This window comes from Phalaenopsis equestris, unplaced genomic scaffold (genome assembly GCF_001263595.1).
Source record: "Phalaenopsis equestris unplaced genomic scaffold, ASM126359v1 Scaffold000002, whole genome shotgun sequence".
In the NCBI taxonomy this organism is placed as follows: Eukaryota; Viridiplantae; Streptophyta; class Magnoliopsida; order Asparagales; family Orchidaceae; genus Phalaenopsis; species Phalaenopsis equestris.
The window spans coordinates 42,343,734-42,359,887 of record NW_018164444.1 but is presented as its reverse complement, the minus strand read 5'-3'; the positions used below and the strand labels follow the sequence as shown (position 1 = coordinate 42,359,887).

The window sequence follows — 16,154 nt, the reverse complement described above, 5'->3', positions numbered from 1 at the left end:
ATGCAAATATTATTGCTGAAATTTCAAAAGTGTTACAAATGAGGACTATTGACAGTAGAAATATAACAACACAAACATAAAAGACACCCTAGTCTGTGGTGAATATGGTGGGTTGTAGCTTGCTAGGAGGAGTGGTGGGCTGGTTGGAAGGTTGAGTAGGTGAAGGGAAGAAGACTGGCTGCTGTGAAGGAGCCGGGAGGGATGAAGACTAGCGGTTTGGGGATTGCTGCTGGGATAGGTGAGGTTGGCAACAAAGTTACAACAAGGAGTGGAACGAAGATTAGCGGTGGGGATTGCTGTTGGGATGGTTGAAACTAGCGGTGGAATTGCAACAAGGAGTGGAACGAAGGTTGGGATTTGAGATTGTTGCAGGGAAATGTGTAGGCTGTTAGGGGGATTACAACAGTGAGGAATGAGGTCAGGTGACTAGGTTATGATAGAGGAAGTTGAATGACAGGATAGTTTTTTTTTGGGGGGGGGGGGGGAGCGATGATTGCAGTAGAATGGAACTGCTGGATACCAATCCAATTGTACAGTTTGGCAATTGCAACAGGGAGAAGGTGTGGCGACGACGACGACGAGGTTGCAGAGGGTGGGACAAATCTAGGATAATCACCACTTCAGAGCGAGATATAGCTAAAGCACCACTCATTCTCGGATATAGCTCTAAGAGGAAAAACTGGGAATGTTGACGGCTGTCCTGACAGAAAACACAACAAAAAATAATCCTACAATAAAGAAAGCAACATATAGATGGGAGTAGATAACTAAGGGGGACCGCCCCTCACTTAGGCGGCAAACTTAGCCCCTAGTGTAGGGGTTGGTTGGTCCCCTTGGTCCAACTGGCTAAACCGGTTCAACCAAAACCTGGTTCAACCCCTCACTAGCTCCGTGTCAGTCTTCGAGGGTTGGGGGAGTTTCAAGTTCTTTCGTTGAAGCTTCTGGTTCTTCGTCGCTGCCTTAAGAGCACCTTGATCACACTGTCGGCTGCACTGTCTCCCAAAACATCGGAGGAGGATTCTCCACTTGCGAGCACACATCCAACTTGGTCCAACCTTTTGAAAGCTTAATAATACTGATTCGATTAGGGCATGCATGTCAAATTTATACTACTAAATTCTCTCAAAGTAACTAATGATTGGCTCAACCTCATTTGAAGTGAGACTCACCCGAGCCTCCCCAAATGGTGGTGGCACTGGTGGTAAGATATCGATCGTGATATCCTGAAATGCACTCTGTCGTACTTGTCCAGTGTCTGGAGTTGGTGTCCTAGTCTTATTATCCTCTCTCGTTACCAAAACCGGTCCCATCGATGTTGCTCTGTTGGCAAGAGTTCCTGTGATCTTGAGCTCCAACGAATGATGTAGGATGATGCGCTTCCTTTCTTTGGTGGAGTAGGCGTTTTTGAATCCATTGTGGTAAGTTTATGGTCAAATTGCCACTGTCTCACCTACATATGCTGGTAGGTATCCATTGGGCCCACGTCGCACCACACCTGATCCTGTAACTGGCTCCCAATCGAAAACTCCACCAGGCAACTTCGTTCAACGCTAACCCTGTTTTCCGTCTTCAACCACGTCATAGAATATGGCTGGGAGTGCCTTTAAGTCATGAGGTCCAACTTCTCCTTCATCTATGTAGATGACACGTTCTTATTGCTCCCTCCATCAATGATGAGACTGTATACCTTCTCGTCACAGTGCAACAGATGTAGAATATATTGTGACAAAGCCATTGCTAATCCCTCGTATCTTCGGTCTGTAGTGCCCGTCGAGCCACAAGCCTCTCATTCATCTATTGCAAGATGATACATCTCAGCCTGTACCTCAGCCGTCTCATCGTCGCTAATCTCCTCCATGGCATTCTGCTCACAACTCGGCTCATTGAAAAGCTAGAGGTGATGTGCCCAAATCCATGTCATTTGAAGCATTTTCTGATAGGGAATGTAGTAGGTGTGCTACTTTTTTAAAGTTTCTTCTCACTGGTGGTGGTTTTATCCTTATCCGAACCAGGTTTATCAAATCTCTGAGGCGCGCTCCTGCTAATGTCTCCAACTGTGGGTGGTTACCTGTTTCGTTATACTTTTAATTCTAAGGTCTGAACATCTTCAAGTGACCAATAAGGCTGTAGATGCACCACATTGCTAATAGCGGGCTTCAAACCCTCTAGATAACAGTTGATAGCGTGTTTCTTTGGCTGTTCCAAATCACATTTTATCTGAAATGGGTTAAACTGCACCGTGAACTTCTCCTTTGATAGGTGTCTCTGTTGTTGCTGGTGGAGTCTCATAAACATATATTGACAGTAGTGAGAAGATATGATTTTTTTTCATGGCCTTCCACATCTTCTTCAATTTGGTAATGTTGTCAATGCTTCCTCTCTTATTCTGCCTTTACAAGTCCCACCACAAGGAGGCGCTCTTTCACAATTTGATACCTGCAAGCTTCATCTTTTTATCTTTTGGCACTTCTTTGTACTCAAAGATTCTCTCAAAGGATTGAGTACAATTATCTAGAGGGTTTCCATATATGAGCTCCCTTTATTCTGATAAAATCATTTGGATTTATACCTTTATCAAATTATGGTAGATCTACCTTTATTCTGAAGTCTCTTTGTCCTCCATATATGAGCTCCTCTCTTGGACTCCTCTGATACTGGATTCCAAAGAATCGTAACATTTGTTCTTCTTCACTGAAATCCTCCCTATGAAAGGGGTTGAAATTCTCATCTCATTCGCCACTTTGATTTTCCATATGACCATCGAGGGTAAATCCCCCCTGGGTTTTCATCCTCAATGTTTGCAATCCTCTGCTGAAGTCAACGAATCTCTCACTGTTTCTCTTCCCAACTAAGCTTGGAAATGTATCTCCTTGGTGACATGTAGAGTTGGGAGATGAAAGAGTGTGTAAAAATTGATTAACGATTGCTGATTTTGAAAATCAACAAGGAGAAATTAGGGTTAGGTTAAAGCCTGGCTATGATTTGGGAATAAGAAAGAAAATTTATGGTAGATGGGTAAGGCCAATGCCAGGAAACCCTAGTATAGGACTAGGGTTAGACTAGCTCTGATATCAAATAATACTGGGGTTAACCCAAAGCACAATTTAAATGCAAATAGTATTCTTAAATTTCAAATGGGTTACAAATGACAACTCTTGACAATGGAAAAATACCAATACAAACACAAAAGACACCCTAGGACGGGGCGGATATGTTGGGTTGCGGCTCGCCAGCAGGAGTAGTGGGCTGGTTCGAGGTTTGAGTAGGAGGAGAGAAGAAGGCTGGCTGTTGGGTAGCAACTAGGAGGGATGAAGGCTGGTGTTTTGGGGTTTGCTGCTGGAATGGGCGAGGCTGGCAGTGGAATTACAGCAGGGAGTGGAACGAAGCTTGGCGGTTGGGATTACTGCTAGGATGGGTGAGGCAGGTAGTGGAATTACTACAGGGAATGGAACGAAGGCTGGCGGTTGGGATTGTTCCAGAGATTGGTGTAGGCTTGCAGGGGACATTACAACAAGGAAGGAGGCCAGGTGGTTCGGTTACGACATGGGAAGTTGAACATCAGGTGGCACTGCATGAAAACAACCCCCCTGGACTGTTTGACAATTGCAGCAGGGAGGTGTGGCGGCAACGGCAGCGAGGTTGTGGAGGGCGGGGAAGTCAAGGAAAAGCACCTCCTCAAAGCGAGATATAGCCGGAGCACCACTCGTCATCGATTACAGCCCTAAGAGGGAAAACAGGGGATTCCAGTGGCTGTCCTGACATAAAATATAATAAAAACTAACGCTAAAACAGAGAAAGCAACATATCCCTTTCACTTCGGCCGACCCACTTCGTCTAACTGGTTGAACCGGTTCAACCAACTCTCAGTTCGGCTCCTCCCTAGCCTTGCGTCAATAACTATGAGTATCTTGTGTTATTTTCTTCACTTCTAAGTTGGCATCCAACTTGAACCCGTGTTTTCAACTTTATCCATGATGCTACTGGGTTTATCGAGAACATGGATAGCAGAGCTAAGGTTATTTAACCATACGAGAATAACTGATGAGTGGTTGACATTGTTGAGTTTTAATAATTCTGATTGCATTGAATTCCACACTATTGAATTTTGAAATTAGGAAGTTCATGAAGAAAGAATATTCTCTCTTCCATGGTTTGGCAGAATCATTGAAGTCAAATTTCAAATTTCCTAATTTCACAAAGACAAAAATTGTTAAAATTATGAAATAATAAAGTGCCTTTTTTATTTGGTGATATTGAATAGTCGCCCTTTGGTTGAATTATTTTTCTTAGAATTTTCATTATTAATACCTTTCTGTGCTTTAACAGCGTACATTTATTCTAAAATTACAGGGAGGCGTTGGGAAATCGACTATAGCAGTAAACCTTGCCTATACATTAGCTGATATGGGTGCTAGAGTTGGCATATTTGATGCTGATGTTTATGGTCCAAGTCTGCCAACAATGGTCTCTCCTGAGAATCGTTTGCTACAAATGGTATTAAGACATTCGCTGAATTTTCATGCAAAAACATAAAGTTTCTTACAATGCTCCTGATCCAGCTTCTTCTAGAGCCCAGAAAATAAAACCCTACTTCCAGCAGAATACTTGGGCGTCAAATTAGTTTCTTTTGGTTTTGTTGGACAAGGGCGTGCAATAATGCGTGGTCCTATGGTTTCAGGGGTCATCAATCAACTACTTACTACTGCTGAATGGTATGATCGCATATCATTATTATGCTTTAAATTGTTTTCTCTTCATTGGAGCAAGGTGTGTACTTTGCAAACATTTCATCTTTTGTAAATACATTCTAAAAGGGAAATACAGTTAATGTTGGCTTCTCTTTACTATATGCAGCACATATGTGCAAAAAATGTTGTTTCCATAATAACTAGTAATAGAATATTAACCTGAGATCTCCGGTTTAAACATTTCAGAGATTTGTTGGATTTGCCACTTATTGTGGGTTTTCCTTGTGACCACTTTAAATCAAGCATTGTGCAAAACATGCAAACGTCAGTGGTGAAATGTTATGTTCCATCTGAGTGTTTATGCTTTTATAGGTGGGGGATAATTTAATTTACTTATTGTCATTGAAATTTTATGTAGAATGACCTATATGGTTTTTTTTTTCACCAATTTGATTTATTGAAACCGGCCAGCCCTTAGATACAATGCAAATCGCACATCCACCTCGAGTCCACACAAGTCCACATTTGCTAAAATAAATTGGCAAAACACTAACAGAAGGCTTATCTTCAATCCCTGAAAGCCACACCATATTCTAGACTTGGATGCCCGCAAGCGATTGCTTGTAAGAGGCTCGTCAAATAAATTATAATGTTTGAATTTCCCCCTTTCTTTGGAAACAAATATGCCAAGAGTTTACCATATCAGTCTACTCAACTTGAAATATTTCAGCTCCTATGAATTGTACCATGAAAATACATAATGCCCAAGAGTCCACCAACGCTTTCTCAATGTTTCGTGCTAATCAAATAAATTATAAAGCCAAGAAATAAAAGCATTCTTAGTCATCAAAACGAGCATGTACTTAAGTACAAAATAAATATATAAAATAAAATGAAACAATTAATGAGAAAAAATATATAACAAAAAATACATAATAGCACAGAACTTAACCCTAAATGTGATGCTCCTGATAAGAATAAATGTAAATATTTCCATCAAGCCTAAGGGTCTTGAATGAATTTGTATGGGGCATCCATGAATCATCACATTTAGGTTTGAGATATTGGAGTTAGCTAACAACGTTTGGAAAAACAAATATTATTACTGAAATCAAATATAAAATTACAACCCAACAAAATGGAAGTATGAAATTGAAACAAATGACAATACAAATTCAAACTAAAGTAGATTGTGGAGTGGTGGTGGTGATCGGCGAGGGTTTAGACCTCTTGAAAGGTAGCAAAGGGTGGTTAATTAGCTAGAAGAGGTTGCGATAACAAATGGGTGTTGGTAGCAGCGAGAGGGAAAGTTTCAAACTTGCAAGAAAGATGTTTCCAATTCTTTAATTAAGGTATGTTTGCTTTTATATCAAACTTTTCAGTTTTGGAGGATGAAATTTTTTTGAGGGAAGATTGTAATATCTGTAAATAAATAAATAAATAAAATAAAATTTCAAACGACATGGATAACCGTCTCTAAGGGTATTTTAAGAGTTGTATGTCCCATTTTCAAACATTATACGAAGTGAAGAAATAAACCAAGGAGGTGAGAGCGAGAATGCTCGTGTGCGGATGAAAAATTTTATGGTTTTTTTAGAAGAGGAAGAAGTCAGAAGTAGAGGCAGGAAAGGGAGGCTGGCGACACACATGCGGTGTCGTTCTTTCTTTTTCTATGCGATAAAGGAAGTGGAAGAAGAAAATGAGAAACCATCGCGTGTTGGAGAACCTACTGAGAGGGCATCTTGTGCTGGCGCTTGCGTAAGAAGTTGACGTCACCGCTTTATGTGGGTTTATTTGAGATTGTCGATGCCGCCATATATTGCCCAAATTTCCTAGTATCAAGTAAAGTTTGACACAATTGAAATTTATCTCAAAATTTTCATCTCTCGTTATTTGATCAAAATACTTTTATCAAATTTTATGCATGCAATCGATCAAATTGATATAAAACACTATATGCAAATTGTGAATAGATTGAGAGTTATAAAATATTGAAATTATAAGCTTTATTAAATTTATATAACCTAATTAGTCTCTAATTAATTCTCCCTTTATCCTTAGATCCACTGTTCACAACCTACCCTCACACATTTTAATCCCTTCGTTCGGTCGAATAGGGAGTCCCGTGCTTTGATTTTCCTCCCCTATTCCATCTCTCTCTTTGATTGTCCGTCACACAATCGCTACAGCTCGGGAAAAACAGGGCCCACAACCCTTGGTACAGTGCAAGGACCGCAAACTAGCAGGCAAACTGGATGACATTGAGAAGTTGCAACTTGGGATTTTAGGGCTTCAAAGTAAATTCATAAGCACATTTCCCTTTATCTCGCAACTTTAAGCATTCATTTTTTCTCTCACTTTCGTATTGAAGTTTGCCTCATAATGCTTTCCTCATTCCCGACAGCCGTCAAAGGCGCCAATTGTGTGCTGGAAGTGTTGTAATCATCTTGCAAGCTTCTAAAAGGTTTTTAGCACGAGTCTAGCGTATGGAAAGTTAAGTTAGAGGTGATAGGAAGGAGTTTAGCTAGTTTTTGAAGGGCAATTTATATTGAGAAGCCCATTTGAGGTATGTTTTGGACTAATAAGCTATGTTTTGGTTAAATCATGTTATGAACCCGAATGTTATGAATTCATGTGATGTCTACGTTCCCCAGGTTGTGTATACGAGGCAACGAGCTCGAGACGAGCATATAGAAACTTGTCATGGGGTTGTTCAATCAAATCAAATCAAATAAGCTTATGCTAAATTAAGAAAAATACTTTTCTATAGATTTCATATAATTTTTAGTTTGACACAAATGTATTTAAGAATTTTGGCATATTGTAGATTAATACATACAATTAATTTATGTATCTCAGTTGACTTTTATTATGCTACAAATAATTTTATACTATTTTTTGATCCAGATAATCATGCATATGACACTGATTGCTTCCAGATATTTATTCAGTTATAATTCATGCTTATGAGATATAAAATACCTATTTACAAGAATTTTGCTTAATGAAATGCCTTATGAATGTTGCTACAGACATTATGCTTTAAGAAATGTCACGATAAATGTTAAAGGATAGACTATTACATGAGTGCTTGCAAGTATATTATACAGGACTAGTATTTATACGAGGACAAAACTCTGGGAAATGTTGGAATTAGACGGTGATAGAACCATGGGTCTAAGGGAGGCTATCGATAACTGCTATGTTGGGGGAAGTCTAACATTTATCGATAGTTTATATAGTCTTTGGGGCAGGGTGATGACCCATGATGAAAGAACATGAAAATAGTTGAACCTCATACATTAAACAAATGACATTCTTTTGATATGATCTCAATGAAATAAATGAACATACTTATACTTATGATTTCATGCTTATGACCTGCATGGTACAATATAGTTGATTTTTATACTACCTGTACCTGCTCTCTTTTCATGTGTTTTATTATGCCAACATGTTATAATTGTATGTAGACATGTATAATTTCAGTTGAACATGCAAGTTAATTTCATTTAATGTTTAAAATCTTATTTTAGCTTTAATTATTTTGTTCAACTAGTTTTGCTCATTCTATGTTGTTGCCTTCTAAGTAGGGCAACGAGTACTAGGGAGAGTAGCCAGGTGACTTTTACATTTTTTTGTTCCATAGTTGGGAGCCTGTACAGTCTTTTTGGGTATATATTTATTTATTTTGTTTAACAACTCTATATATCTATATTGTGATAATAAGATTTTATGCTTTCGTAAATATGAATAAACTTTGACATGCAATGTATCAAGTATGTCATGACGATCCAGTTAACCTAAGCCTAATTCATCACTCATTTGGTAAAAGTTTGGATGAGTGCTTGTGGCGTTGGTTTGACCAAATTGTAAGCATGTGTGATACACCTAATTCATCACTCATTTGACCATGATTATAAAAGTTTGGATGAGTGCTTGTGAGCGTTGGTTTGACCAAATTGTAAGCATGTGTGATACCACGATTGACCATACCGAGGGGGTTAGTTGGTGTGTGACATAAAGTGGTATCAAAGCATGATTAAGCATGGTTATTGGATGAAACGAATGATTGAAGCATGTTGGATTTAGAAGAAGTAAGAATGAGATTAAATTTGAAATGATTTACACTGAGCTATAGGTTGATCAAGCTGGGGTGGGTAACTCTTACAATTTAAGGTGTCATATGTGCATGATAAAATTATTATATGATAGATTGCATATGAATAATAAGTTGTGTCAATACAGATAAATATTTCTGGAGAAGAATCAGAAAACACGGAAGACCATTCTTTTAGGCCAAATGCAGAGCATGAAGTTCGAGCTGACTCTGTTTTGGGCATAAATGAAAATCAGAACCACAACTGTAGACACCAGAACTACTGAGCTATAGGATATTGTGCAACTGATATCACAAGTGGTTGATAAAATGACTGCTCAACTGTAGACACCAGAACTACTGAGCTATAGGACCTTGTGCAACTGATATCAGAAGTGGTTGATAAAATGACTGCTATCGAAAGATCCTTCACCAGTACAAGACCCATATCTGAAACTAGAGTAGAAGTGGATTGACACTTAAAGATATTTCAGTCTTTCAAGACACCTGCATTCAAGGGTGCTAGTGATCCTACAGTTGCTGAAAAATGGCTTTTGAAGATTGAAAAAATTCTCGATGATATGATTTGTACGAAAAATAGAAAAGTGGTACTAGCTACTTTCATGTTAGAAGGCGATGCAGAAAGGTGAAGGGAGGCACAACATAGGGAAAATTTTCAGTTGACATCTCTTCCACAGATTCAGTGGGAAGAATTTGTTAAATTTTTTAAGGATTGGTTTATTCTGCTTTAAATTAAATTAACATTGCAAGATAAGTTATTCAATCTAACTCAGGCGTCTAAGACAATTATGCAATATGAGGCAGAATTCGCTTCTCTTTTTAGATATGCACCCCACTATGTCAGCACCCTGGAGGAAAAATGTTCCAGATTTCTGCGCAGTCTCATAGATCAGTTGAGATTAGCATTAGCTCTATTTGAAATAAGCGATTTCTTCGTGCTTGTTGAAAAAACAAAAAGATATGAAAATAAGCTGAACTTTTTTAGTCAACAGTGGCAACCTCAAGCAGGCAAGCAAAAAGGATTTTTACCAAAGAGAACAATTTCAAAGCAAGAAAACTAAATTAGAAAGCAAGTAGAAACAACTTTAGTTAGAAAAGCCACTTTGTGAAAAGTGTGGGAAGAGACATTTTGGGCAGTGTTTGATCGAGATCGGAAAATGTTAAGAATGTGGACAACCAGAACATATTCAAATGAATTGTCCAAAAGAAAAGAAGAAAGACAGCAAACCACAAGCAATCCAAGTACAAGATAGTCTAGAAAATTTTTGGAAGGCAGTCAACCCAACAGAACTTAGTTTTTGGGAAAGTCTTCAGTGCAAACAAAGGTCAAGTTTCAGAATGTAGAACATAGCAACCAGTAAGAGCCCGAGTTTTTGCAATTACCCCTCAAGAAACCAAAGAATCTGAGGAAGTGGTTACAGGTGCACTGCTAATTCAAGATTTGTCTAGCACTGTTTTATTTGATTCAGGTGCATCACATTCCTTTATTTCTAATGAGTTTGCTGCCAATTTGTATGTCGATATTATGCATTTTACTCTTGTTTTGTGTGTTATTACGCCCTCGGTAATTGAGTTTTATGCCAATAGAAAATGTGTAGTGTATGTTCATGTGCAAGATAAGTTGTCAATGGAGTTGATTATCATACCAATTCAGACATTTAATGTTATTTTTGGGAAAGATTGGTTAGTAAATCATTTTGCTAAAATTCAATTCTGGAAAAGACGGGTGAAGCTGGAATTGCCTGGTGAAAATCCATTCTGTCTTATGTGATCGAAATGCACAATCTTCTCGGATTTGTGCAATGAATGTTGAGAAATGTTTGCCAAGTGGTGAACTGATATTTTTGGCAAAACTAGAAGTGTTAAATAAAGATGTACATGAATTAAAAAACATTCTAGCAGTTTCAGAATTTTTTGTTGTATAGGACTACTGCCAGAACAAAAAGTTGAATTTGGTATTTTCGATGTTCAATCAGGAAAATCTGCAATATACAAATCTTCATATAGGATGACTCGAAAGGAATTGCAGGAATTGAAATGTCAGTTACAGGAATTGATCAATAAGGTTTTTATCAGAGCAAGTAATTCACTGTGGAATGTTTCAGTATTATTCGTCAAGAAGAATGATGGATCCATGTGGTCATGTATTGATTACATAAAGGAGTGACGATCAAGAACAAATATCATTTGCCTAGGATTGACGAGCTATATGATCAATTAGAAGGTCCAACTGTATTTTTCCGAATTGATCTAAGATTGAAATATCATCAGGTCATAGTCAAGGAGGTAGATATAACTAAGACAGTTTTTAAGACTATGTATGGTTATTATGAATTCTTAATTATGTCTATTGATTTAACTAATGCTCTATAATTTTCATGGACTTGATGAATCGAATTTTCAAGCCATATGTGAAACAATTTTTTATTTTTTTCATTGACAATATTCTAATTTATTCAAGAACCGATAAAGATCATGCCAAGCATTTGAGGATGATGTTAGATCTGCCGAGACAAAATCAGTTATATGCAGAATTTTCAAAATGTGAATTATTGCTGCGAAACATTGCATTTTTGGGACACATTATCATTGGTCAGGGAATTTCAGTTGATTCTCAGAAGGTGAATGAAATTGTGGAATGTCCTACTTCATAGAATGTTAGTGAGGTACGCAGTTTTTTTGGTTTGACAATATATTACAGGAGGTTCGTCAAAGGCTTTTTACAAACGGCTTTGCCATTTTCCAAGTTGGTGGGAAAGAATGTCCAGCTTGAGTGGAATGCAAAATGAAGACAATTTAGAGGCTATATTTCAAATTGATAAAAAATGAACTTGCAATATTATTTTTAAAAAAAATATTTTATTTATGTTTTGCATTTGAATGTTTGAATGATATCTCATAAATGAGAGAAAAATAATTGACATATGAAATTACATTTAAATGATTTTAAATTGATATGAAATGATAAATAAATGTTTAAATCAATCAAGATTTACCCCCTGAATGTACTAATAAGGGATTGTATGTATCTGTGCACGAAAAAAGAGATTGAAATGATAAAAATGTACCTTCGGGTGTAAAATTTTGAGGGTACCTACGGGTGCAAAATTTTGAGAATACATTCGACTAATATGAATTCTTTAATATATTAAAAAGACTAAATACTTAAATTGAATGAAAAGGGTTAAATTAGAAATGAAAAATTATTGTATAGATTATATTAAAATGAGAAATTAAATCAAGAAGGAAATGAATCAATTCTCACTAAATTATGTTTTTAATATATTACTCTTTTGGCCAAAATGATCTTAATTTATTAGAACTAAATGAAAATATGACTAAATAGGACTCAATGTCAATGGAGAAAAAGCATTCATGACCCCACGTAGCGGGATTAAGGATTTGATGTTGATGATGTACTCTTTTGGCCAAAATCATAAACACTAAAATAGTTTATAATTAATTGTATGGAAGAAATTGACAAAGAAAGTGACATAATAAAAATCAAGTTTCATGTCGGTACAAGACGATGAATTCCCTCAGAATTAAACTATCGCATTTTTTCCCACACTCAAGGAATCACACCCTAAATTGCACTCATAAGTTTTAAACTCGAAAATGATTTTCTTTTTCAATCTACAAGTCTAGGATTGTATGCCTTAGATCACTATTTATAGACTTTGCATGACCTAAGGTAGTAGATAAGGTTCTTATAAAATCAGTCTTAATATGTTAAATTATTTCATGAATGTGTTCTCAATTAAATATAACTTTCATAATCAGTTGAAATCAACACATAGGTCCAACACAACTTCCATGCTAGCATGTTTGCTTCAACTCTGCACAATATCCCATATTTGCTAAAACACACAGGCAAAGCACATGTGAATGCTTATCTGCGGGACCACAAGCCGTATCATATCTGAGGCCCTGACAGCCGCAAAGCACACACATGCATGAGGCTTATCCGCTTAATTTTACCCTCATTTTCTTTCACTTGAAAAATGGATGAATCATGAGTCCACTACATCATTTATCTTCAAAATAATGCATTGCCTCCCGTTCATCACATTCTTTTTCTCTTATGACAAGATACTTCCTTTGGATGTAAAATTACACAGTTTTTCTGACTCTTGCACCATGCAGGGGAGAGCTGGATTACCTTGTTATTGATATGCCTCCTGGAACTGGTGACATTCAGCTTACTTTGTGCCAGGTGTAGTCTGTCAATTCATTTTTCTAGAACTATTACTTATTGACAATTTTTTGTTCTTTTATTTATTTTTTATGGCAAACATAAGTTACTTTTTTCTAGGTAGCTCCATTAACTGCAGCAGTAATTGTCACTACACCCCAGAAGCTAGCATTTATCGATGTGGCCAAAGGAGTTCGCATGTTTTCAAAACTTAAGGTTTGCTTGCAGCAATGTTGAGTATCCTTTAAGTGAATCAAGCTTTTTACTGTACCCAAATTAATGCAACATTTAAGCAATCAATATTGTCGAAGATGTTATTTTAGCTTGTTCATAAAATGAAAAGTCTATTTAAAATTCTTTGTTCAGCATGTTATTGCTTCTGTAAATTCGGGATAAGTGAATATAGTGCTTGCATGAAGGTTAGTTGTGTCAACATAAATTTTTCCTGCTTAATGGTAAGTCCTGGTTTGTGTATTTTTTTGCAGGTCCCGTGTGTTGCTGTAGTTGAAAACATGTGCTATTTTGATGCTGATGGAAAGCGTTATTACCCTTTTGGAAAGGGCTCTGGGGCTCAGGCATGTGGCTTATGAAAACTTTTTCTATTCTTATTAGCAGTTATATTTGTTCTAATAGGTCAATTAACTTGTCTAGGTTGTACAGCAGTTCGGAATTCCTCATCTCTTTGATCTTCCCATTCGGCCAACGGTATGTGCTAAAAATTCTCTAAAATGAACTTGGAAACTGTTGATTTTAAAGTAAACTAAATGGGGATTAGAATTTTCATGTATTTTATTTGATGAAAAGAGAATGCAGGCTAGTACATAGAGATATTTGGTATTTTTTATCTAGTTCATTTTCATTATATTTTTATTTTGCGGTTTGGATGATTTCCATATACATTAAAAATGTGTGAAGTTTTGCTTGCCCCCCCATCCAGCAAAGCTGCTGGCCATTGTTCCTACAGGGTTATACATGGAATTAATTTTATTTTAAGTGAACACAAAAGTATAATATCCTGCATTTATAGCATACTTAACCGATTAATTGATTTTTTTTTTCGATATATTGCATTTATTTTATATTCTTTTTACTCTGCATTCATTTGTTAGTGGAACAATGAACCGCTTAGTTATGCCTTTTTTTTAGTTTATCATCACCTTATTAAATCTGAGCTTTATCAGGGTACATGTAAGAAATATTTAGCTATCTAAACACGAGAAAGTAACACATCAATGTGAATGACAGTGGAATGATCCTAGTTGAAGACCTGCATCCCAATGAAATCAGTAGGAATTGTCAAACCTCTAAGAAGCCTTTGGATAATGGCAATAAATGCACATCTACATTAGTGTAGGTTTGTTTCATATGCTGTCGTTATTTTCTTATAAACCTATTGATGAACTAGTAGTAAACCTGTTTTGACTACTTGAAGTTTGAAAGTCATTATGAGATGGGTGAGAATGAGGTGTTTCTCTTTAATTTTTTGAAGGCCAACAAAGATTAGAAACTCCAAATCTACTGTATTGAAGGTAATCAAAGCCGCCCATGCAGGAAATCTACATTGGATCTCTTAAATTCTCTAGAATTCATACTGCGCTGGAGGACTTAGTTACCTATATCCTTCCTGAAGTCAATAAATGTATCTACACTTACAAAATAAGATGATTTCATAGTTTTCATGGGTTTATACAATTAAATATGTTACTGGCATTTAAGTCTCATAGATTCTGTATTTACTTCCTGGATTAAGAAAGAATAATTCTTATTGGTATTATATGAAGGTGTGGCTGCTAGCTGCCCACCTAAAGGTCCATCTCAAGGAGCAATTGTAACTTCCAGATTGCCAAAGACAGCATGGCAATTGCAGTATTAATTGGGGGAGCATTCGCTTGGCCCTCGAATTAGTGACATGGCAATTGATTGCCAGTGACGCGGGAGCTTGCCGCAGACATGATACTGTAGTTGCTACAGTATCTCGAAAATATATATCGCAAGAGGCGCCCAAATAACCTCATTTTACTTTCTTATTCTTTCTTCCTATTATACTTCATTCCTTTTTAGTCCATTTTTATATGTGTCTTGTATTAGGGTTTGGAATTCAGGTTTTGGCTTGGATTTCTATTAGGATAGCCGCCGACGTGCGTTTCTCCTTTTGAAGGCGTATTTGAGGGTATGGGTGGTGCTCCGACAGTATCTCTCTTTCATGGTAGTGTTTATCTTCTATCCCTTTTCACATCCTCCCCATGTTGCTCCCAATCTCCCTCCATTATTGTAACTTCCCCCAAACGACCATACCTTGTTGTTTTCCCTGCAATTTTCCCAATCCAACATCTGCCCTTACTGCCGCCACCCTGGATAGTTGTCCTTTTGCTGTCCTGTATTTCTTCACATCCCCCATCATTTTTTTCGGCATTCTCCCCTATTGCAACTGCCCGTGAACAACATTTTCCTTCTGTTTTTTGTTGTTCCAGCCACCCAACCATCCATTCCTCTCCTTCCAGCTTGCTACTCTTTCCGCAACTCCCCTTCGTTGTCGCCGTCCACATCCTTTGGTTTCACCGCGCCTTCCAGCCTTCACTCTGCCACGACACGACCCAGGTTTTGAATTAATCATGATGAGAACAAATGATCAAGCGGTGGAAATGGTTTCTTAGCTATTTTATTTTTATCACTAACAGTTTAATTTAAAAAAAAATTATGACATAACCACTAAACAAAACAATTAAAATCATGACATAACCACTAAACAAAACAATTAAAATTAACTTATGACATAACCACTAAACAAAACAATTAAAATTAACTAGTAGAAATATGTACATTTCTGATTTCTGTTCTCGCCTCCTATACTTATTTGATCCTCTTCTTTTTATCTTATTCAAAATTCAAAACCTAAATAAAATATTAAAGCAACATAATGATTTATCTGCAGTTAACTCAAGGGTAATCATACTTCTTAACAACAGTAACCTAATGAAAAGAAATCAATATGCATGTTGGTCTTCATATCTCTAAAAGAAATTTTATAATATGTTAGTCTTTCATTTTTTTAAGCGAAATCTTATAAATGCAAATGCATGTATCAATGATCTTTTCTAAATGAAACTACTCAAATTTTCTATATGCATTTACTTTATCTTTATTCTTACTT

At 36.9% G+C, this 16,154-nt stretch overlaps 1 protein-coding gene across 2 annotated transcripts; it reads left to right on the top strand.

Moving 5' to 3' along the window:
• Positions 1–4,354: 4,354 nt before the first annotated feature.
• On the top strand, positions 4,355–13,708 carry LOC110039400 (fe-S cluster assembly factor HCF101, chloroplastic; the record flags this gene model as incomplete). Of its 2 annotated transcripts, none has more annotated exon segments than XM_020744441.1 (6): positions 4,355–4,494; positions 4,570–4,712; positions 12,955–13,024; positions 13,124–13,219; positions 13,489–13,578; positions 13,655–13,708. In XM_020744441.1, coding segments are annotated over 6 exon segments (543 nt in total), but the record flags the coding sequence as incomplete, so codon positions are not given.
• Between the last annotated feature and the right edge of the window lie 2,446 nt (positions 13,709–16,154).